At 33.8% G+C, this 23,864-nt stretch overlaps 2 protein-coding genes across 3 annotated transcripts in view; both read left to right on the forward strand.

Annotated features, from left to right (window-relative positions):
* LOC148620828 (uncharacterized) overlaps window positions 1-15,854 on the forward strand; it is a 29,297-nt gene extending 13,443 nt beyond the window's left edge. Inside the window, exons 17-24 of one of the 2 annotated variants that reach the window (XM_088574660.1) lie at window positions 841-948; window positions 2,669-2,821; window positions 3,206-3,331; window positions 5,607-5,802; window positions 6,439-6,543; window positions 8,141-8,234; window positions 9,595-9,635; window positions 15,299-15,854. In XM_088574660.1, the coding sequence (XP_088430786.1) occupies window positions 841-948; window positions 2,669-2,821; window positions 3,206-3,331; window positions 5,607-5,802; window positions 6,439-6,543; window positions 8,141-8,234; window positions 9,595-9,628 (816 nt within the window). In that variant the 3' untranslated portion in view covers window positions 9,629-9,635; window positions 15,299-15,854. The remainder of the gene's footprint in view (window positions 1-840; window positions 949-2,668; window positions 2,822-3,205; window positions 3,332-5,606; window positions 5,803-6,438; window positions 6,544-8,140; window positions 8,235-9,594; window positions 9,636-15,298) is intronic. The other variant, XM_088574659.1, reaches the window with a different exon arrangement.
* Window positions 15,855-18,869: 3,015 nt separating this feature from the next.
* LOC148620829 (neuron-specific calcium-binding protein hippocalcin-like) lies at window positions 18,870-22,953 on the forward strand. Its single transcript, XM_088574661.1, has 3 exons — window positions 18,870-19,032; window positions 20,447-20,716; window positions 21,499-22,953. The coding sequence occupies exons 1-3, from the start codon at window positions 18,925-18,927 to the stop codon at window positions 21,703-21,705; spliced, it is 585 nt and encodes a 194-aa protein (XP_088430787.1). The 5' UTR covers window positions 18,870-18,924; the 3' UTR covers window positions 21,706-22,953.
* The last annotated feature ends 911 nt before the right edge of the window (window positions 22,954-23,864 follow it).

Here is a 23,864-nt window from a genome sequence, read left to right on the forward strand (position 1 = left end):
TGATAATGGTGACCAATATTAGTTTTGTACTTGCTTATAGGATATTCAATTTATTTATTTCATTGTTGTTACTAAAAATGTGCCAGAAATTAATTTTGACACACAAGGAAAACATAAAACATCACAGAGAATACAACTCACATAAACAAAATTACCATTATATTATAAGCATTAAAGTTATTAAGTTGTGGGAGAAAAACATGTTTTTTGCACACAGGAAACATGCAATTAGGACTTTAGGTATGTTTACAGCCTTGTCCATATGATTTTGGCATTATTTATTGTCAAAACCTATATAGGATAATGCACACTGTCCCCTTTTAAATTGAAGCTTTCAACTTTCTTTACTATTTTTTGAAAGCCAAATATTTTTCTTAGATCATCATTTACTATTAGCGTGAGAAAATGTTGTCATGAATCTTTAGAAACCACTGGGCCAATGCCACTGCTGCCACAGGAAAGGTCCAGAGGATATTTGCCAACCCAATAGTCAGACTAATCTGACTTACCAGATAGCATTTATTTATCAAAATTTGCAGTATCACAAATTCAAAATAACTGAAACAGGAATGCTTCTTTCCTTATATTGCACATGGTAGAACTTTCCTGGTTCTGGATTTGGCTTCCTTATTTTTCAATGATTTTGGTTTTTTGTATATATTTCTTGATTACATTTTTTTTCATATGTATTGTCCTTATGCAGCTGCTGAGGAGTTACTCCATGATAAATATGTATACAGCATGTGGAAATTTGCATTATTCATATATGTATTTTATCTTCAATGGCACTTGGAAATATATGAAGTTAGGAAATATTTTCTCATTTTTTTTTCTTTACAGGATTATTTGTATATGTTCATGAGAGAACGCTACATGATCGAAGATATTATGTACCTATGTACTCACGACTTCCTGTCGTCTGTTGCTGAGCATTCTGGGAATGATAAGGTATCATTCTTTATTTTTAGTGTATAGCACAGTGTGTAGGATAACCCCCATATTGAATAGGAAAGAAGATATACTGTTGAGCACTCACAAACATGTTTAACCACATACTTTATGTGCATGACCCAAGCCAGGAATGTGTAATCCAGTCGTTGTCATTGTTTTATATATTTTTTGTTATTCATTTTGAATTTTTGTCGTAAAGTTAAGGTTGATTTTCATCTTCTATGAATTGTTTTACATCCTTTACTTTGGGGCTTTTTACAGCTTGCTTTATGGTATGGGTTTTGCCCTTCATTGAAGACCATGTGGTGACCTGTAGAAGTTTTATTGTTCGTTGCTTGGTATTTGGTTGGTGACTGTCTCATTTGCAACCATACCACATCTTCTATATTCATATAAATGTATATTTTATGATTAAAAAACAACATATGATTTTAGGGCAAATCTAGTGATTTTAAAAAGGGGGTCTCAGTTTAGTATTTGCTCTTTTTTCTCAAATTTTACATGAAATTAACCAAATTTTCCAACAAAAGGGTGTTACAACCTTGACCTTCCTTTTGATTATTTCTTCTGACTACTGCTTAGATTTTATCTTCTGACTACAGCTTAGATTTTATCAGTAATTTAGTTATTACATTTATTACAAAAACAAGAAGCAAAAATATATACAAATACATTTGGCATTTCTAATATTTGCGGTGTACTAAGTACTTAGGCCCCGAATAAATTTTTTGGGCAATTTAATTTTGTCATTTTTAGGATTAAGGCCAAAAATATGGCAAAATTACCATCCCACAAAAATTATAATGATTTTAGGTGTTTGTTAGCTGTTCTTGCAGGATTAGTTACAATTTTAAAGAATATTTTTTTTTATAAATCACCCTAATCAGGTGTTTAATGAAACTTAGCTCAGGTCTCTGAATATCAATTTCTAAACTTTTAGAAATAATTGTTTGCATTTTATGGTGACAATTTTCAGATTTTGGAACACTATGTGAGTTATAGTTTACTGGTGTAATTGTATAAAAAACCTGTATTAACATTCCTAGAGCCAATATGAATCATAGGTGACAGACAATTCTTCTACATCTATGTTGCTTGTGATCAAATGGAAGGTATCCCCATTACTATACCCCTCTGGTCTGCCATTTTTTTCTCTAGGCCTTTCTTCCTTTATCCTTTTGATTTCCATATCAAGGTGAGTAACATTTGTTCTACCTTTCTTCCATGTGTGCTGTCTTTATTTCTTTTCTTGTTGAAGTCCAGGTCATTCCATAGAGGCCCATTAATAGTACTTGCCTACTTTGAAAATCATATATCAATAAAATCAGAATGTCCTAGCAATCAAATTTTAAATATTCAATTATTGCATGTTGTTAAATTGTTTCCAATGTATTTTTTTTTAATAAATCTGAAGTTTGTCCTTTGGATGTTACATAGACATCTAAAGATGATTCTCTGTATTTTGTATGAAGGTCACCTATTCCACTCCACTTCTTAATCCTTCTCAACATAGGGAAACACTTAAATTGTATTTGCAAATAGATCTTCATTTATTTCACAATTTTTCCGTGATAATATTTTTGAAATCATGTAACAATGAAATCAGAATGTCCTAATAATCAAATTTTAAATATTCAATTGTTGCATGATGTTAAATTGTTTCCAATGTATTTTTTTTTCAATAAATCTGAAGTTAAAATCATTCTGTCTCTTTCAGACTGTCCAAGTTTTTGGTAACATTTTGGCTGGTAATTTGGATGGTGCAGTATTTAGATACACAATGTTACTTTGCGACTTTATTGATCAAGTTGAATGGAAGACAGTTGAAGATTTCAGAGTATTTGCTGGCATTGCTTATAGAAGTATGGATGTAAGTGATATTAATGCTATATATGTATAAAGTTTGTCTAGCGTGCAAGGAATGTTGCGGAAGGTGAGACTGAAGTTTTACTTTTCCGTCATTAGCATCTACGGCACAGGACGTTTATGTATTTATACCTTTCCATAACTTCTGATCAACTGCTAAACAGCAATTGTTGTACTGAAGGTGATTTATCAAGTTATGTAACTGTCCTGAAGACGCCACCCCTGTGGCAAAACTAGTCGACACATAAAAGATACCGCAACTTCAGATAGCTTGAGTGTTGTTGTCTTTATAACTTTATGTAAGATATTAAAGTTAAGTTTTCTGGTAAGGTCATGCTAGGTTAATTATGAAATTTTTTGTTAAGATTTTAATGCTTGTATATTATAGGAAGAAGATTTGGAAACCTTACAGATGACCTACACTTCCTTCAGTGAGAACAAAATTTCAGGCCAGCTGGTCTGTCAATTCATCATGCATCTTATTCTGAAAAGTAGAGAGCCAAGAATGTTTGATGTAAGTACTACTATCTAAGTTTATGGGCAGATTCATTTATTCAAACAAAATGTGGGGGTTGTATAGGAGTCACCCTGTCTGTCTGTCTGTCTGTCTGTCTGTCCGTTGGTCTTTCCACATTTCTGGTTAGGGCAACTGCTCCTAAACTGCTCAAGGGATTTTGATGAAACCTTTTAGTAAGGTTGGGCGTCATGTGTAGATGTATGTGAAGGAATATAGTCTCTGTTTGGGTACTCCACAGGGAAGAAATAGAGAAGAAATTGAACTGGGAGTTAATCCAAATAAAGAGTTTTACATGTTAAAACCTCGTAAGATCAACTCCTAAACTGCTCAATGGATTTTGATGAAACTTAATTGGAAGGTATATAGTTACTGTTGGGGGACTGCAAACGATGAAAGTTGAACTTAATGGTATACATTCAACTGGGGGAAATGGGGATATTCTGTTTGTGAGCTTGCAAACAGTATTTCTAGTTCTGCCTGATTATTATACCCCTTTTGCAAAATGGGGGGGGGGAGATTTTATTAGTGGTGTAAATCTTTCCTTCCTTTCTTTCTTCCTTTCTTTAAGCAGAGGGATACTAATCAGTTTTCTGTTACTCCTCTAACACAACTGAATGGAATTCATTGAAACTTCCACAGAATCTTCTTATTTTAAATTTTTAACCAATTGAATCTGGAGGTCAAAAGTGGAGTGCCATCAAATGGGGAGTTGGGAGTATAAATTTAGTGATCCTTGCTTCCAGTTTTCTAGGTCTTTCTTGGGCTACTTTTATCAGCAATTTTTAAAGACAATATGTTACGATGAAGGTACTTTTATTCATGGTACCAATTTTCATGGTATAGGGAAAATTATAGTTCCTGGATTCTTAAATTTGTGGGTTAGAAGCTCTATCAGACAAACAAATGAAAAATTTCCTTATTATTGGAACCAAATTTCGTGGTTTATTAAATGATAACCACAATAATTTGTAACCCACGAACAATAATACTTATATGGTATGTCAAATTGCATGTGTTATTGCCATTGAAAAGAATAGTGTAAATTTTGAACTTCTCGATTCAAAAACTACTTTTATTCTGTGTTGGTAACTTAGTTTCTTGAACGGGATGGATTATTAGGAAGAGTTAGGGAATAGGGATAGAAATGTCAATTTAAAACAAGATTTTAGCTTCTTTCTGATTTAGTGATTAAACTGTCATTTATCTCAGATTTTCAGCAGTTTTCTGAAACAGGGGACAGTCATTCAAATCATCTGTACTAAGAGAAAGTTAAAAGGAAACCATAAGGGCCGTCATTATACATATTTAGAAGAATCAGTGGTGCCAATCACTCAATTCTTACCTTCTGTGCTATGATGAGAGTTAAGGGTACCTGTATGATCACTCAAGTAGCCCCTTTCATGCTTAGGGGCAATTTGAGAGGGAGGTATGATGAGAGTCAAGGATGTTTGTATGATCACTCAAGTAGCCCCTTTCATGCTTAGGGACTAATTGAGAGGAAGCTATGATGAGAGTCAAGGATGTTTGTATGATCACTCAAGTAGCTACTTCTATGCTTAGGGGAAGTTAAGGGGAAACCATGACAAGAACTGCCATTATAGATACTAAGGAGAGTCAACCTTGTACTAAGGAGGAAACAATTCCATACAATACCTTCCCTGTTTATGTAAATTGATACAGTGAAACCTCCCTAACCCAAATCTTGGAGAAACCAAAAAAACTTTGTAAATCAGACATCTAATGAGGTCCCTTTATATCAATTTCAGTGCATTTTAAATCTGTGTAAATCAAACACCTACCTGAACAGAACGTATCCTTCAGTTCAAAAGGGATTCAGTTTAGACAGGTTTTACTGTTGGTAACAAAGCAGGATGTTTTTAAAACCATGATATAACTTAAGTATTGCATTTGTTGTGTTAGACAATGCTCCATGACACAAACTGACTGAAACACTGGTATCAATTGTCCATTCTTTATTTCTGTGTTTTAAAAACAATTTTGCAGAAAAATAAGTCAAGTACTGTGAATGTATTATTGTTTGTTGAGGACCTATTGTTGTGGATTTCCCATTTGTTTGTATGATAGAGTTGTCAAATCAATGAATTTAAGAATCGACAAGGTTATCATTTTCCCATAAACCATGAAAATTGGTACCAAGGAATTAAACTACTTTCACAGAGTACCATTGATCTATTAAAAATGTGTATTGATAAAATGAAAATACACTCAGTTGTTATATAATGTTAAAGTTTCATTGTCAATTCTTTTATAGTTTGAGAATAAGTTGTTACCATTCAAAACCCATGATGCTGGACAACAGGTATTGACAGAGGAAGAGTTTATGGATGCCATCGATCAGTTTGTCCCATTATCCAATGAGAAGCTCAGAAAGAAATTGTACTGGGAATCTGAAACTGCCGTCAGGTTTGATGGGTTACGAGATGTAGTTCCCATATCAAGATTAGCCCGTATCCTTTTATTATAATTGTATGAATTGAATTCTTTTTTCTTGGTGTCCCATTTGTGATTCTGGAATTTTAATTTTCAGCATGTGAGCATGTAAAATTCTTTATTTTTTACTATTAAGAGTGAAAAAATGTTTTAAATCCAGAGTTGGCTGAAGGTGAATTATATTCTCATATGGAAATAGTAGAAAAATTTGAAATATAAAATGGTGGGTAAACATGTGCTAAAATTTCATTATTTAGCGATTATGCAGATTTTTGTAGATATTAACTCATAGATGAAAGAATTACTTTGTGATTATTAAATTTAAAGTTTGAAGTATTTTATCATGCCAATCATTGACACAAAAGGGTAATACAAAACAGTAATTATAATCCAATGCACACACATATACAGACAGGAAGTAAACCTAGGGTAAGGGACACAACTCTTACAAATCATTGGAATGTTTGTATACCTATCTTATGTAAGGATCAAAGTAATTTTGACAGATTTCATTCTGTTTCAAATGAAAGCTTGATAAGCTTTTGTGAAATTGAATGACACAAACATATCAATGATTTCAAGAGTTATGTCCCTTACCTTAGGTCTATCTCCTTGAAGCCTCAATAGATTTATCTCCCTTAACGACTGAACAGAAATCACTGCCTATCTAGATTTGGCTGAGTCTGCAAGTGTGATCAAATCTATCATAGGGAAAAAGGTGGAAGAAGAAAGAAATAGGCCAAGATCTGCTGGATCAGGTAATAAAACCTAAAAGTGTCTACATTTTAGACAGAATTTGGTTCACAATATATTTGAAAAAAAACAACTTTAAATTTAAAACTGATCATGTTTAGCTGATAGTTTTTCACATGTGTCATGACAGAAATTAAGAAGGAATGCAAGATCAGTTTTTGATTAGTTTGACAATATAACAAATTTGCAGAAAATAGTACCCATTCTCTCCTTCTGTAATTAATTCAGCAAGAAGAAAGTAAAAGCTAAAAAAAACTAAGTGAAACTTGTTACAGTGAAGCTACTTTTATTTCGTAGCTATCAGTTTTGGTGGTTTGTGAAAAATTTAAATCATCATTGATGTTTTCAATTTAAATTTTAACTTTAGTTGGGAATTTTAATTGTAGTAACATTGAACCCTTTAGGAAATAGTTCTTTCTTAATACCCACAGTGGAAACTTAGTTTTTTTAAAGCTACCTCTACTCTATAGACATAGTTTAAGTGGAAAGTTCCCCGTCAACAACCCAAAATGAAGTCTATGCACACATATATATGCATGCAGAAACAAAACTTGTAAACCAACTTATGTTTGTGAGCGCCCTGTGCAGGTCCGGGTGTCAAAAGAATAGCACTAAGCTTGTCGTAAAAGGTGACTAAATGGTGCTCAGAAACCTAGTGGGGGCTAGGCTCTCTGCCCACTGAGCAACTGGGATGTGTGCCCCAGGTGTTGGAATGAGGTACCCCTGGCATGTTACATGCTGGGGTTGTCAGGCTATAATCCGGAAAACCTGACCACAAACCATAGTGGTGCACTGTGTTGGGAAAGATGCCACGTTCCTCCAACGTTAAAGAAACCTGCCATGGTATTCAATAGGAGTAGGAACCTTTGCGCTCCACCACAGGAGGCTAAATTGCCCGACCTTACCCATCCCTCCCCTTTTTCATTTGGCAATCAAAATTTGTCGACCCTATTATCCTTGTGTCCCATCCCATTTTTAATTTCATCATCATTTCATGTTCATCGTCTGAATATAGCTGAAATATTGCTGCTTGGACGTTAAGCCTCAACAATCAATCAATCAATCAATCAATCATATATTTGTGAGCAATTTATTTTGCACTATAATTTTGCAAGCAGGGAACACTGTAAAATATTTTGCCGTGAATAAGTCTCTTACTTATAAAAACACATTTTTAGAGTGTGTTAGATGTAAAATTAAAGAGCTGGGAAAATTGATTGACTTCATAAACAGTGAAAATAAATATCCAGAAAAATAGGTCGGTTTAAAGAGTAATCAAGGGAACCAAGATTCTGGTGGAAATTAAAAGAATGTAGTCCAGAGACAAAGACCAGACATGGAAAACAGACACAAACAACAAAGATCATAAAATAACCAAAATAACACATACAAAGTAACAAAATAAATGAGCAACTTGGGCTCCACTAAAAACTTGGAGCATGGACCATGTGTACTGGTAAGGTAAACATCCTCTGCTTTTCTAGAAACACCCGCCAAGTTGCTCATAAAGTGTCAAGTCCAGAGTAGATGAAAAAGGAAAGTTTACCCAAACAAAATATTTTAAATAAATCTTTAATGATCTATTTGTTTTATATGTTGCAGACAAGGGTGCTCAGGGTGAAAGTCATGTAGTTCCCTCTACAGCCCCATTGATTAGTATGACATCAGTCAAGACACTAGCTTCTAATGTGTCCAGGTAATGTAAATACACAAATGTATTTAAGTGTTCATGTATACTATTTAAGTAATGCTAATACACAATTACAAGTGATGATACACAAAACACTTTTAATCTTTCTTACTAATGTCAGTACACAATTTTGTTCGATTTTCATGTCAGTATAACTACTAGCTTTTCATGCGTCTATTTCAATTAGTGCACAACCATTTTTTAGTATCACCAGATTATGTCAGAACCTGGCTAATAGGTTACTTGCCTTGCCAAATAATGTAAGGTTATGTGAACATAAAACCAGCTCAGAAGTATTTCTACAATAGCAGATAATACAACAAAAAGTCCAAGTAATGTCAGATAATGTCATCATAAAACTAGCCTCAAATGTGTTCAAGTAATATGCCCAAATATTGTCACATAATATCAACATAAAATTGGTCAAACAAAAATACCAATCCTATAAGAATTACATCTTTCAAGGAGTAAGCTTAGAACTAAGTAATGTCAGATGATGTCAACATAAAACTTATTTCAAATATGTCCAAATAATGTCAACATCAAATTAGCCTCAAATGGGTCACTGATTCTCTGCCAAGCACTTGGCATTTAGGTGATAGAATGTTGACTGGTTGGTTCAGGTGAGAAGAATGTGTTTGAGTAGGGTAATAGGCAGGCAGTCTAGCATTATAAATCCAGCTCAGCATGTTTGTATATATATCCACCATTCTCTGATATGCATGAAATATCAGCCATTGGATGTAAAACCACAATCAATCAACCAATCAGTTGTTTAAACTATAGTCACATGATGTCAACTTGAAATATTTTTTAAATGTGTTTAAGTAATGTCAGATAATGACAACATTTGTGTCTATGTATTGTCAGATAGTGGTAATAGATTCTGTAAGCTAATGTCAATAGAAAACTAACTTCAACTGGCAATGTTAGCATTAAAATAAATGTCAAGGTACAGCAAACTTCAAAAGTTAAGTTATGTGATGTAATTCACGTAATCAAAGGCTGAAGACTATCTTGTGATGACATTACATTACTTATTATGTTGACAATAATTACATTTACTGTGCATTAAAATACACTACTGATAATCTCATTGGATAATTGGCTTTGCATGTGTTGCTTCATGAGGTATGAGTTGATGAAACACGTCTTCGAACCCCAACAATTAAGTGAACTACTTTTAGTGATCACTGTGTATGGCCTATTTTTTAAGTATTAAAGAAATAAAATAATAGAAACATAAGAAAGGTAGCACTTCATTGAAAATGTGTAACTGGTCAACTCTTTTACACACCCATGAAAAATAAAAAATGAAACACTTTATTTAAAAAATTCATCACTGATTTAATAATACTTTTTGTAGGATGAGGTTTTACAGGAAGGAACGCCATTCTTAAGTTTTGTGTCAGTTTTTATATTAATGCTATGTTGTGTTGTATATATGTATTGCTGGTAATATTTCATTCTTTAGCTCTACCAGAGAATGTTTGTTAGTGGTCACACAGCCACATGTGCCACATATGATAATCCTTTGCTGCTCAATTCATACAATAATCATTATGAAAATTTGTGTTTGATTATCATATCATTCTTGTATGTAAATATTGACTTCAAAAATGGTAACATTTATGAAATACATATGGTAATCAGATGACAATCTTGTCACAATCATATGTTAACTGAAACATATGTTAATCATATCATGCTTTATTCATATGATTATGATATGTTTCTCATCATGTGATTCTCTTGTGTGGTACTTTTGGCTGTGTACCGTTTCCTCATTTGAAAATATCAAGAATTAGATGGTAATTTTTTATTGGACTTTTAGTCCATTAAATTTTTTTTATATCAATGGTACATGAAACAAGTTCATTGTTGACTACTGTACATTCAGAATTTTGCTCTTTTATCATTTTTTTACCTAAATATGATCTTTTCTATTTTAAGAATTTGCTCTTTAGCATTGTAATACATCCACTAATTTATTTTTATTGCAAAACATTGGAAAATGCAAATTTGAATTATTACAGCTATATCGAATGACATTTTGATATGTTATGACAAAATCACAATAATTCTGAAATCATGGGAAAAAATTTTATACTTCATTTAATTTTCACTCCCTTGTTGAAACATAAATAGGTAAATTAGGGTAAAACACTGAGAGGTCTAAAGGATGAATGTAATGAATGTAAACTTTTTATTTAGTGTTGTGCTAATTGTAATGGCAGATACATCAATGTGCTGTTGTACTAGAATTTTTTTTACAGAACAAGTCCATCTAATAAATATGCAGAGAGTCATAACGCCATATTTTTCATCAAATTTCATAACAGTGTAAATTTAAATGCATTCAGTTATATCCTGTTAGTGATTAAGGTGGATCATACTTAATATTTTTGTAAATATATTTTCCTTATTTTTCTCAAAGATGACATTAAATGAACATACTTAAAAGTTTTAACACAAAAAAAACCATAGGTCACCAAACTTGATCTTGAGATGTTTGAGCCTCTATGTAGGCTATTTCAATTTCAACATTTTATTTGGATTCTGCAGGGAATTTTCACTATTTTTCTAACAATTAAAAAACTAGTACATGTATATTAAATTTCTAAAAAATTTGTATTAAAAACACTTATTTGACATTTTTTTTCCTATTTCCGAAAGAAAATTGTGTTTCACAGAACTCTTTTTCTTGTAAAATTAAAAAAAAAATAAATTCCTTTTACATTTCTATAAAATATTTTCCTGGCAATTATGAAAAGGCCTTTTTTACAATAATGTTTATAATTTTATCAAACAAATTCTATGTCAAAAGTTCTTTAAAAAAATTAATATAAATTAATATTATCATTTCAAACACTTTAATTTTATTGAAAATACACAAATCTGTATAATTTTGCAAGATGACAGAAAAGAATTCTCTGTGTAATAAGTATAATCTACTGTAAGAACAAGTTATGTTAATGGATGGGGTTGAGAAAGTGAAGAAAAAATTGACTAGTATATCATAAAAAAGAAACAGAAACTGGAGGGAAATTTTGTTCAATATATTCTTTAGATAAACCGTCTTCTTTTTATAACCCTACTCAAGAAGTGGTTGGTATATTGGAATCACCTAGTCCTTCCATCATTCGTCATTCCATCTGCAGCCCAGATTTCATCACAATATTATCTTGGCTACCAATTAATGGATTGATTTCAAATTTGGTGTGTGGCTTTATATAGATAGGGCATACATTGTATGCAATTTTGGTTGCCTTCAGATATTGAATTCCTGTTTAAGTCTTGGTATGCATAGCATGATAATGCATCCAACTTCATGTTTCATAAGTGTGACTTTCTGAAAGATTTTTTTTGGTTGACCAAGTTTTTAGAAAGTTGATAAGATTTCAATTTTTTTATTTGCATGATAATTAGATGGACCTGTTTTTGTTTTACCGTTAGTAATTTACTAGCATATTATTATTTTGTTTTATTTTATTCTCTCATATTGAAACGTCTTTAACTTTGTGTTTGAAGTTTATGCTTAAGTATTGATTAACATTGGTTGCATGACAAAATACCAATTGATGAAATACCCTTGGTAAACAAAGATATTTTGTTTATCAATCAACTGATAGATTTTTGCTTAAATATGCTGGTAATGGACTCCATACTCAGGAATGGATCCAGGATTTGACTCCATACTCAGGAGTGGATCCAGGATTGATTCAATACTCAGGTGTAGATCCAGGATTTGACTCCATACTTAGGAGTCGATCCAGGATTTAAGGTTAAGGGTATGGGGTGTAAATAGAATGAGATGCCATGCAAAGCAAGAAAAATCCCAATTTTAGAGCCTGCCTACTCTGCAAGTCCGTTTTTGGATTCCTGACCCTCGTGATTTAATGCAAATAGTGTATAAGCTAATCAGTGTTATGGCCTCTGTAACCTGATTACAGTAAAAAGCTGTCTGAACCAAACTCCTTTTGGAGTGTAAAATGTTTTCAGTTTGGAAACATTTAAATTGGTATTAGACAAGTTTGTTTTCATGTTATTCAGGGTTCAGTTTAGACAGGTTTTCAGGTTATTCATGGTTCAGTTTAGACATGTTTTCAGACTATTCAGGGTTCACAGTTTAGACAGGTTTTCAGATTATTCAGGGTTCAGTTTAGACAGGTTTTCAGATTATTCATGGTTTGGTTTAGACAGGTTTTCAGATTATTCAGGGTTCAGTTTAGACAGGTTTTCAGATTATTCAGGGTTCAGTTTAGACATGTTTTCAGATTATTCAGGATTTGGTTTAGACATGTTCAAATGTGATATGTCTACTTATGACAGACATCTTAGAGTCTGTCAAACTCTTTCACCGGACATTTAAGAAATGACATATCTTTTTTGGTCTATGATTTGCTTGTTTTAATTTGTTGGGGTTTAACGTCCGAGCAGCAATATTTCAGTTATATTTAGACGATGAACATGAAATTGATGATAAAATGAACATGAAATGATGATGAAATGAAAAAGGGATGGGACACAAGGACAATGGGGTTGACAAATTTTGATTGCCACTGGAAATAGGGAGAGGTGGGGGTAGGGTCGGACAATTTAGCCTCCCATGGCGGAGCCCTATGGTTCCTACTCCGGAAGAATACCACAGTAGGGTTCTTTAACGTGCGAGGAACGTGGCATCTTTCCCAACACGGTGCACCACTATGGATTGCGGTCAGGTTTTCCGTATTATAGCCTGATAACCCCAGCATGTAACACGCCAGGGGTACCCCATTTCACCACCTGGGGCACACATCCCAGTTGCTCTGTGGGCAAAGCGCCCTAGCCCCCGGCTAGGGTTCTGAGCACTATTTAGTTGCCTTTTACGACAAGCTTAGCGCTGCTGCAGGCCTATTCTTTTAACACCCGGACCTGCACGGGGCTTTTTTGGTCTATGAAGAAATAACCTTGATCACGTGGTGCACATTAAATAACCTTTTCAAGTGTTCATCATAGGTATTGGTATTATTTCCAAGAGACCAAAAACATGCAACAGTCCTTCCTTATAATTTAATTTTAGTATTTAATTTTAATGAGTAAATCATCAAAACAGTAAATTAAAAAAAAATTATTAAATTTGGGTCTTTGAGATGATGGACAAATTTTTTATCCTATCAGAAAGCATATTACTTCAGAAATTATACTATGTAATGATTTACAGGTCAGAATAAGTGATTTTTTTTTATTAGGAAGGGTGTTCCGTTTCCATTTTTTAATATAGGTTTTAATTTTTACATATTTATGTCGATGGTCTTAGAGTTTAACCAAATATTTTTTTTTGAAAATAATGAAAATCTCTGCTCATTTTGAAATGTATTCATCAACTGAGTTGTTAAGCTAAACCTGCCTTTATATTTGATACCTTACATTTTATACTAACCAACCCGTTTCTAAAATGTACCTTTTGAGTGCATATAATAATGAGTAAATGATTTACTGATAATACAGGGAAACCTGTCTTAATCAAAACCTGTCCAAACCAGTCACTAATCTGTAAAAACTTAACACGGAACAACTCATTCAGTTCAACAGGAGTTCAGTTTAGACCGGTTTTACTGTATGTATATTGTTCTTTTTGATAAAATGTTATCTGGTTCCTCCTCTCTGGTCTTAGGGTAGCTTGCTCGCCTCGAGTGGGGAAGGTCAATGATTCCATTCCTGGCCGAGTCATACCAAAGACTTTAAAATTGGTACTAACCGCTTTTCCTTCAAGCACACAGTATTTAAGGGTTATAGTGACAACTGGTTGGCTCAGAGGCTGAATAATGTGCCTAACTGCGGGCTGTTACTAAAGTGAGATGGCACAATAATAGTCAGACTCAGTGTGTTGGACTAGTACAAGGCAGGGTCCGTTTGATTGGTCAATCGTTCTCATCCCGAAATGTATGAAATATATGCCATAGGGCTAAGCCATGATGTCAGTCATTTTATTTGAATGGTATTTCTCAGAAATGACATCTACCTAAGGAGGTAGACCTAGAGTAAGGGACACAACTCTTACGAACCATTGGAACGTTTGTATTCAGCATTTTACATCAATCTCATGTAAGCATCAAAGTAACTTGGACTGATTTCATTCCTTTTGAAATGAAAGCTTGAAAGACTTTAGTAAAATTGAATGTGATACAAACATCACTGATTTCATGAGTTATGTCCTTTACCCTAGGTCTACCTCCTTAATATGTTTTAACCTTGAACAATAAAAACTATTCTTTCACTTTATTGTCATTAACAGATCCAAAGGAGGGCTGGGGGCTTTTTTATGGAAAAGATTTTTTTTCAAACAATATATCAATTTTAAACACTTAGTAAGCAAGACAGTTAAATAAATAATCTAGGAAAGTCGGATTTGAAACTCTGTGTTAATATTTTAGGCGACTGTTAATGCAGCTATTTCTGAAATTGTAGGTGGATCTTAAGTGGTCATCTAAAAATATATTGACTATTGTTTTTTGGCGTATAGTGCTGTTCAAGTCTAATTGTCTGTATTTAATGTCTGCTTGTCTGTCTATTAAACTTTTATTAGTTTTTAGATGATACTTGGAGATGAACCAATTATTTTTTTAAACCTTAAAACATGTCAAGTTGTTTTTTTTGGGATTATTTTTACGACAATAAAAAGAATCTCTCTTTATGTAAAGTAGAATAAAAGGTACTTTATTTTCATGATATAAATTTAACGGCTTTCATTTAACAATTTTGTTTTATAAGGCCAAAAAAAGATAATAAGTCATGTTTCCAGCTACCAGCTAGAAAAAAATAGTGTAGGTTGGTAGGAAATTATTTTATTTTCAGAAACATTGTACATTGAGTTAAGGGGAAAATAATCTAGACTTGAGCCAAATTGGCCATAAAATGTTAAAGGTAGGCACAACAATAAGGTAGGTATAGTAGCAAGAAACAGACATATTTTTCTGCATATGTGAATTTTTTTTACAATTTTTCATTGTTTTTTTTATGTTTTTATAATGGAGTTGTAAAATGAACATTGATAAATAGTAATCAAATTTTTTTACATTTTTTTACAGGAGAAACATTATCCGTAAAGACAGATATGAGAACCAGGATGAAGGAGATTGGTATTGATGATTTTGTTTTGCTGACCCTGACTTTAATTTTATGGGTTTACAATTTATCTGGATATTTTCATTTATCAGTTCTTGACTGAAGTGCTTAGATATTGATTTTGATTGTCATGAACAATTTTCAGGCCCATTCTCAGGGAGGAGGTACCGTGTGATGAACAAAATTTATTAAAGAGGAAAATTCCTTTAACTCCAGAGGGATAGATTTGCCTGGAAGTTTATGTATTAAACAGTTAACTGACAAGGAAATTGAGAAAGTTTAAGTACATAGTGAGGTCTATTATCTGGTGTACATTCTGTGTAAGTGTAACTACTTGGCCATTTCCACTTTTTCGAAACATAACCATGGAGGCTGAATATAGGTAGTTCAGACTTTATTTTTACAAAATTTACATTCATCTGTGATAACTTGTCAGTATGATATTGTGTATTGATATATTTTGTAATCAATTTATTGTCTAAATGAAGATTATTTGTAAATAAATATTGAGTCACTTTATGCAATTTTAGTTTTTTCATATTCCATAACTGACCTATGCCAATATGTAGCTTGTCACCCTCTGGTAGTGATTGTGTGCAAACATTCATTAAATTTGATTGAAAACCTGTGGAGCAACCAGGTACAAATAAACGCGGATGTTTAAATCAACAAGAGTACTTGGGACTGCTTAACAGAATTATGCTTTTGGAGGTCCTTGAAAGAGGAATACAGTGATTTATTTAGTCTCATATAGTCAGATTAAGGTTGGTTTTATACAAACCATATAATATAGTCGTAACCATTTTAATTATATTTGAACATATGGAAATATTAGAAAATTATCCAGTCATGGGATGGGGGGTTGAAGTTCCAGCTGTTAACTCCCATTTGTTGGACAATTTTGATAATGCTATGCAAAATTTGGCTACCAATGAGCAAGTGTAAGTTTTGACCCCCTTTTTATTAATATTCTGGATTTGATCTACCCTGCAGAGTTTGCCAATGTGAGTTGGTATAATTTTCTTTAGATGACACCTACTGTCGCTACATTGTAACTTTGATCAATGAGTGTTCTTTACATTAAAAGGTAAATAATCTGGATTTTTTGTTATGAAAACTCTTTGAGGTTATCAAACCTATACATTTTCCCACTTGCATCATATATCTGTAAAAGAAATTGGTGTAATAACAAATATTTCTAAAGATATATAATGCCAATTATATGGAGTCCCTCTTAAAGTAATAAAATTATTAGCATTAATTATATTGGGCCACTTGCAAGGGGAGAGAATTGGTCGAAAGTTTTCTTGGGTAAAGTGTTTATATAAAGATAAGGATTGTTGAACTATGCTTTGTAAATTGAGTTGATGAGTTATATATCTCAGCCCACGTATTACTGTCGTTTAGATTTTTAAGAAAATAAAAACTTGACCGATGAAGAAAAAAAAGATCGATGTATTAAAATTGTTACCTGAATGCTGTTGAGGCAGTCATTAATATATTCCACGCGCCACTTTTTTAGGACATGAAAGAACATGTGAATCACTTTTTTATTTAACATATTATTTTTATTTCAGAACAATATTGTATTTGTTTGTAAAAGTGCATTACCTCAGTTGCCTTATTAAAGAAATGGGCAATGATAGTAACATCCCAGGTAATGCCACATACAAACGTACTACTTTTGATAAACTTTAAGATGAAATCCTAAATAACCACAGGTTCTTCATGTCTTCTCTGAACATCGAAACAAAATGTGAGGACTTACCTTACTTGTATTGGATTCCCGAACTTCATAAGAATCCACACAAAGAAAGGTATATAGCAGGATCTTCATCTTGCGCCAAGAAGGAGATGTCAATTCATCTTACAATGATATTGTCCGCAGTGAAGGATGGACAGCAAACTTATTGCAATACCACTTACTCGCGTAGTGGCATTAATTATATGTGGATACTTAAGAATTCTAAAGATTTACTTCAAAACCTGAAATCCCGCAGCTATTCGGGAATTACTTCTCTCCAAACTTTTGACTTCTCAACTCTACACTAGGTTACCACATGATAAATTGAAATCTCGTTTGAAAGGACTTATTCGTAAATCTTTTGCAGTATCGAAAATATGTTTTTCTTGGTTACAAATCCACATATTTTTCTAAAACATCACAGAAGGGCAAAGTGTGCTACACAGAAAATCAGGTGTGCGATATGCTTGATTTCCTCATTGATAACATATTTGTCACATTCGGAGGAGCTATTTAAAAAAAATATTGGCGTTTCAATGGGAACTAACTGTGCTCCTCTCCTAGCCGATTTGTTTTTATATTCATACGAGACTGAATTTCTTCAGAACCCCGTGAAAAAATAAAAGATGCCAAATCCTTTTAACTTTACGTACAGATTTATTGATGATGTATTGTCCATCAACAGTCCTCCTTTTGGTAAATGGTTACCGTCAATATATAATCAACAGAGCTCGAGATAAAGGAGACTACAGAAACAGCGTGTTCTGTATCTTTTTTGGACCTACATCTCGAATTTGACACCAGTGGTCATTTCAGCACTAAGAATTATGATAAAAGAGACGACTTTAATTTTAATATCATAAATTTTCCTTACTTGTGCAGCAATATACCTTCATCTCCTGCATATAGTGTTTATATTTCACAATTGATTCGCTACGCTAGAGCAAGTACTAACTACTCTGATTTCCTTGAAGCCTTAAATTTCTGCAAATATCTGCGTAACAGACTCCTGAATCAGGGGTATAAGAAAATGCGTCTTAAAATGTCTCTTACTAAATTATTTTTAGATATGCAGTCCTTGGTTGAAAAATATTCAGTTTCTCCTATAACAATGAGTAATGATTGTTTTTGTAAATTATTCTCGGTGCTGACGTGACCGCTGATTTCACTGATATTCACTACTGGTATAGTCACCCCACAATGGAAGAGGGATGTTTAGCGTTCTGTAAAACCTAGATTTAACACACCATTTCGTTTAAAATGCCTGCACCAAGTCAGGACCATTGCGGTATCAGCTGCTCCGGTGTTGTAAAATATCTATTTTGCCAGATTTATTTTGGATTTGACTTGATTTTGAAACGGATCAATGTTCGGTTATTATGTTGTTATCTTTATTCAGTGACACAGGAAAATGATTTTAGATTTTTTTCAATGGCTGCATAAAATGTTCCCCGCCCCCCAAATTTAAACAATTATTTTTTTTCAAACAATGATCTCAGTCCCCCACCCCTCGCTGGTCGGTGCCCTAGACATTAAATCTAGCACATTTTCAGTATTTGATATTACCGGCCCGTCGGATGATAAAGGTTGAGTGTTTATACCGCATGGGATACATATCTTGACTTATATCATTATTTTGACCGACTAGAGTGCGATATACGTATAACGGTGTGGTAAACGGTTTAAAACAAAACTTATAAAGCATATACAAAAAAGTTTATTTAAATTTAATCATAATTATGATCATATAGATGTAGCACGCGTATTTCCCGTTGTAATTAACAGGAAGAGGTAACTGACGTTAGTAATATTAATACATACAAAAAATGTCAATTAATACTTGTAATGATGGGGAATAAACTCGAAAGACTTCCTCACCGAGAGCTGAAGTATTTACGTACTCACACTTATTTCGACAAGAAGCTTATCAAGGAGTCATACAAGGAGTACTTGGTGAGTATATACTTGTGCACAATTAAAATGGTGAGTCAATATTTTTTCGCTTGATTGACCATCGAAACTGACGGTATTACAGGTACAAGTACCTAGCATTTCTTAAAATTGTTTATATTTTGTTCTGAGTATAACAACTATCAAAATTTAGAAACTTTATTTTGATTTTGAATGATTCGGAAAAGGAAAGGAGTACTTGGTGGGTCTACTTGTAAATACTGTTCAATGTGTATTTTTGGTAACTACTTGTGTATGTTAAGCAGGAAATATTAAGTGAGTGGCTACAAATAAACACCAAGAACGGAGTACTGGGCAAAATTCGTTATAATAATTATACATAGGTATATGAATAAATCCATTGTTCGCTTCGAAGATGGTAGATGGTGAGTTCGATTGAGTCAAAGCAAAGGCTTTAAAATTAGTAGTGTCACTGCTTCTCAGCTAAGAGATAGTGAGAGTGGCGACTGTTTAGCTAAGACTCTGAATGATGTGTCAGCCCACCCGATGCTCTGTAAACTAGCACAACTAATCCAGTCAGCCGTGTCGGACTACTACAAAGTAGGGTTTGTACGATTGATCGAACGCTCTTTTCCTGGAATGCATGAAATCTAATTAGGATGTAAAACCTCAATCAATCAACTAATCTGTTACAAATGGGTTGAAACCTCTTAAATAATTTTTCATTGGTTGGGTCAAGTAATTCTTTAAACGATCACTTGATTACACAATTCAGTTGTTGTACGTAAGGCAGATCAATATCCTGAATTTTAAGCTCCTTAATAGGTTCAAGGCCGCAAGCAGCTCTTCAATGCGACAGGCATATACCATTCCCTTTATCAAACTTAATAAGTACGTCCGGCTTTACTGCGACCTGGATCTTAGACTCCTTTTTTTCACCACTCTTGTGAACAACTGAATTAAAAGCAGGCATAGACACATAGAAGCAACTGAGACCGAGGTTATTGGCATTATTTCATTTTTTAACAAAATCACTTGCTGCTGGATGAAAACAAACGAAAATCTTATAATCAAAATGTATAGTACAAAACTTCCGATGTTTATTTATTTGCTGCAGTTCTTACATTTATTCTTGAAAACCCAAGGGTGTCTCTGTCGTCTGCCATTCCTACACGACGTGCTGGAATTATGAGTGACAGAAGAACGAGTAAAAATAAAAAAAAAATAAATATAGAACTGAACTCTAGCTTATGAAGTGATTTAATGACATGTAGAAGAGTTAAGTTAGTAGAACAAACGAAGGCATCAGAAATATACCAACATCCTGAACTATGGCGGGCATGACGAACCCCCTAAAACATCAAAATAATACCTTTTTTATATAGATATTATTTTGCTAATGCTATATGAAAATCAATTACTTGTATTTTGATTTTAAAATATAAAATTTTTGCAGAAAATATCTCCAGACGCGTTAATGAACCTAACAACTTTCAAGCATTATCTCCGGCAGTTCTTCACTGAGGATATGGACAACTTTGCAAACCACTATTTTAGGGTTATAGACAAGGACAACAGTGGAAACATTGATTTCAGGGAGTTTCTGATGTACTTAAGCAACGAAAGCGACCGAAATGTGTTCTGTAGAATAAAAATTATGTTTGACTTGTTTGATATTGACGGAGATGAGAGAATTACAAAGGAAGAAATGACTGAAATGTTCAAGGTAACTTTCTGTAAAATGAAATAGTAAAGTAACTATAAGGCACTATGGACAAATATGTGTACTCGAAGTGTTGCAAAATGGAATCAACAAAAATGAAGCTTGCACCCTACACGATATTTAATATCATTAAATTAGTCCATTAAACTTCAAAAATCGGAAAAACTACCGTACTTTGAAAAGTTCTTGCAACATTTTGGAAGCAATGAATCCTTTTGGAAAAATTCCCGACTTGCGGACCAACATTTTGTCAACATTTATCTCCCTTTGGAGCAGGTGTCTATTCGGAACACGTAAGGTTTTCCATCCGATATCGACGATACTTTAGAAAATCTCGAAAGTCAAAAGGGAATTTCTCGTTCTACTAACCCTGCCATAAATTTTCCTTACCCGGGATACAAATGAAAATCATCCTTATGTAACCTACCAACAAAATGCAACACCCTGTAAATTTTAGAAACACCGTTGTGTTTGTCTTCTGGGGATTCCATTTTCATTCGAGTTACCTCTTTTTTTCTGCACCCGAATCCGAACATCGATTAGAGAGACTTCGAAATTATACCTGCTCTTACGGGAGGTAACTCTGCAAAAAGCAGGATAAAATATGCAGTATCCCGAGCTCCGCAAGTAGGGAATAGACCTTTCGCTGATAAAGTTGGTTATCGGGATCAAATTTTAGTCGATAATTGTCATGTGCTGTAATTCGGCATTTTAGTTTACTTTTGAATGATTACATATGTTGTTATTTTTGTGGTTTTCATTTTGAAGTATGTCATTTCTAATAGATTGCCCTGAAGATGACGGAAGACGACCCCAAAGAACAAGCAGTCGAAAAGCTAACGAACGATTTATTCATGGAATATGATAAAGGGACTGATTACCTCACTTACGCAAGATTTAAAGACATGTTTTTAGAAAACAGGGCCTTGTTCAAAGACTTTCCGATACTAAGTAATTTATTGATGACCCCTGAACCGCTTCCGGGATACTGACTTTTCGTGAACCAAGCATGCGCGTTGACATCTTACCGGATATTGAAGTCACGCATTTTCCGGTTATTGTCTTCAACTGATATTCCTGGATTCTGACTTTACCTGAACTGGTTACCAGATAGTGACTGCACTAGAATGGCCACCCACAGACTGATTTCATGAGATACTCTTTCCTGATATTGACTTCACATGAACCGCCTCCCAAATATTGACTTCACTTTACAATCTTTCTCGATGAAGACTTTGCATGAGCCGTTACCTAGATATTATCTACATGTTACAATCCTTCCCGGTCGTTGACTACAGGTTAAATCCTTCCCGGTCATTGACTATACGTTACAATCCTTCCCGGTTATTGACTACACGTTACAATCCTTCCCGGTCATTGACTACACGTTACATTCCTTCCAAGTCATTTGCTACACGTTACAATCCTTCCCAGTCATTGACTACACGTTACAATCCTTCCCGGTCATTCACTACACATTACAATCTTTCTAGATAATTGACTTAGCATGAATCGTCTCTTAGGCACTAGTTTCAGTGTGTGTATGTTTTCCATGTCTGGTCTTTGTCCCTGGATTACATTCTTTTGATTACCAATATAATATTGGTTCCCTTTATTACCAAGAAGATGCGATAACTGTAGTGAAAAAGAAAAAAAAGTCGTGTCCACACGATACGAATGTCATGACTGGTTCTTGGCCATAGAAGCCAAGTCGAAATGCATATACATGTATGTGAATCAGCCGCGAGGACTCGTTGTTGGTTAGATGCCGCCATTTGCAATGTCAATTTCAATGCACAAGAACTACACAATCTAGGACAGAACTATGATATTTCTATGATTACCCATAGTACAGTCAGTTTATATACATTTACACATTTGATAGTGGCGACGAACATCTTTGTTCCAAGCATATAACGTACAGCTATAAACACTCGGAGCTGCCATCGCTTTGGCTAAAGAATCAGGCAAAATTTGAAAAATCTGAAACATGCATGTCAAAACTCCACCGATCTGACATTATAATTTCACTCAAGAATGCTTTCTCTATTCGAAAATACCATTATTTGAGCTTTGCATCACTAACAAAATAACACGGTTTTTGACAGTATCTGCCCTTGAAATGTTCATTTTTAGTGTATTTCAATGAAACAATAGGTTTGTCAAAGGGATATTGAAAATCTTGTCTTTTTTCCTTGATTCTGATGGTGCAAATAGTCAAATTAAACTTTCAAAATGTTTGTTTTTTTATACAATGTTTCACCGACTGCCTGATTCTTACAGAGACTGACACTTAAAAGACCAGGGTTTCAAATTAACAACCATGTCACGGTGTCGGCATTTTCGCTGACCAAGGGGTACGGTCCTATTTCCTTCCACGGGAATCGTAACCCTCGGACCTCGAGAACGCGTTGTTGGTTAGATGCCGCCATTTGCTATGTCAATTTCCATGCATAAGGAACTCCAGAAAGAACGATATACATGTTCTCAGATGCTTTGAGATTTTACAAAATAATTCATAAATTCTGGATAAACATGTTGCGTTCCATGCCGTGTTTCGTGACTATATGGACCACATATGATAAATCGTGATGTGACAAAGGAACGGACCGACAGATGTTCTAAAGTACACGATGGTGGCATGTTACAAGGCCAGGAAAAATGCAGCTTTTCACGTCCATCCATAGAAATTTACTGCAGTGAAAACTAGAAAGCAAAAAATATATACCACGATTTTCTTTTTCTCAAGTACAAATCTAACATAAATAACTGTACAAGGAAATCACTTCGATATTTGGCTTCCTGTTCGTTTTTTTCAACTTGAAATGTATATTTTTTCGAAGTGAGAATGTGATTAGCTGAAAGCGACTTCTATCAAAGCGAAAATAATTCTTTAATGCTTTAAATGAGGAATTAAATCGGTGAAAAGTCAGGAGCTCTCCGATGACAAATTATAAAGCAGAAAGCTTATACGACCTTAAAGACCAGAAAGAGGGGAACTGGAATAAAAAAAATAGAGCTTAATTGTGTTTTTTTATAAGTGTTTTTGATGTTAAATCAGAATTCCTTTTGAAGATGGATTGTGGAAACACAGTAACGACTGATATGAAATAGTTGCTCAATGTGTGTACAAGAACAACACATTAAAGAC

The sequence above is a fragment of the Perna viridis genome, chromosome 3 (genome assembly GCF_037379345.1).
Source record: "Perna viridis isolate PV_CMFRI_1.1 ecotype Kerala chromosome 3, ASM3737934v1, whole genome shotgun sequence".
In the NCBI taxonomy this organism is placed as follows: Eukaryota; Metazoa; Mollusca; class Bivalvia; order Mytilida; family Mytilidae; genus Perna; species Perna viridis.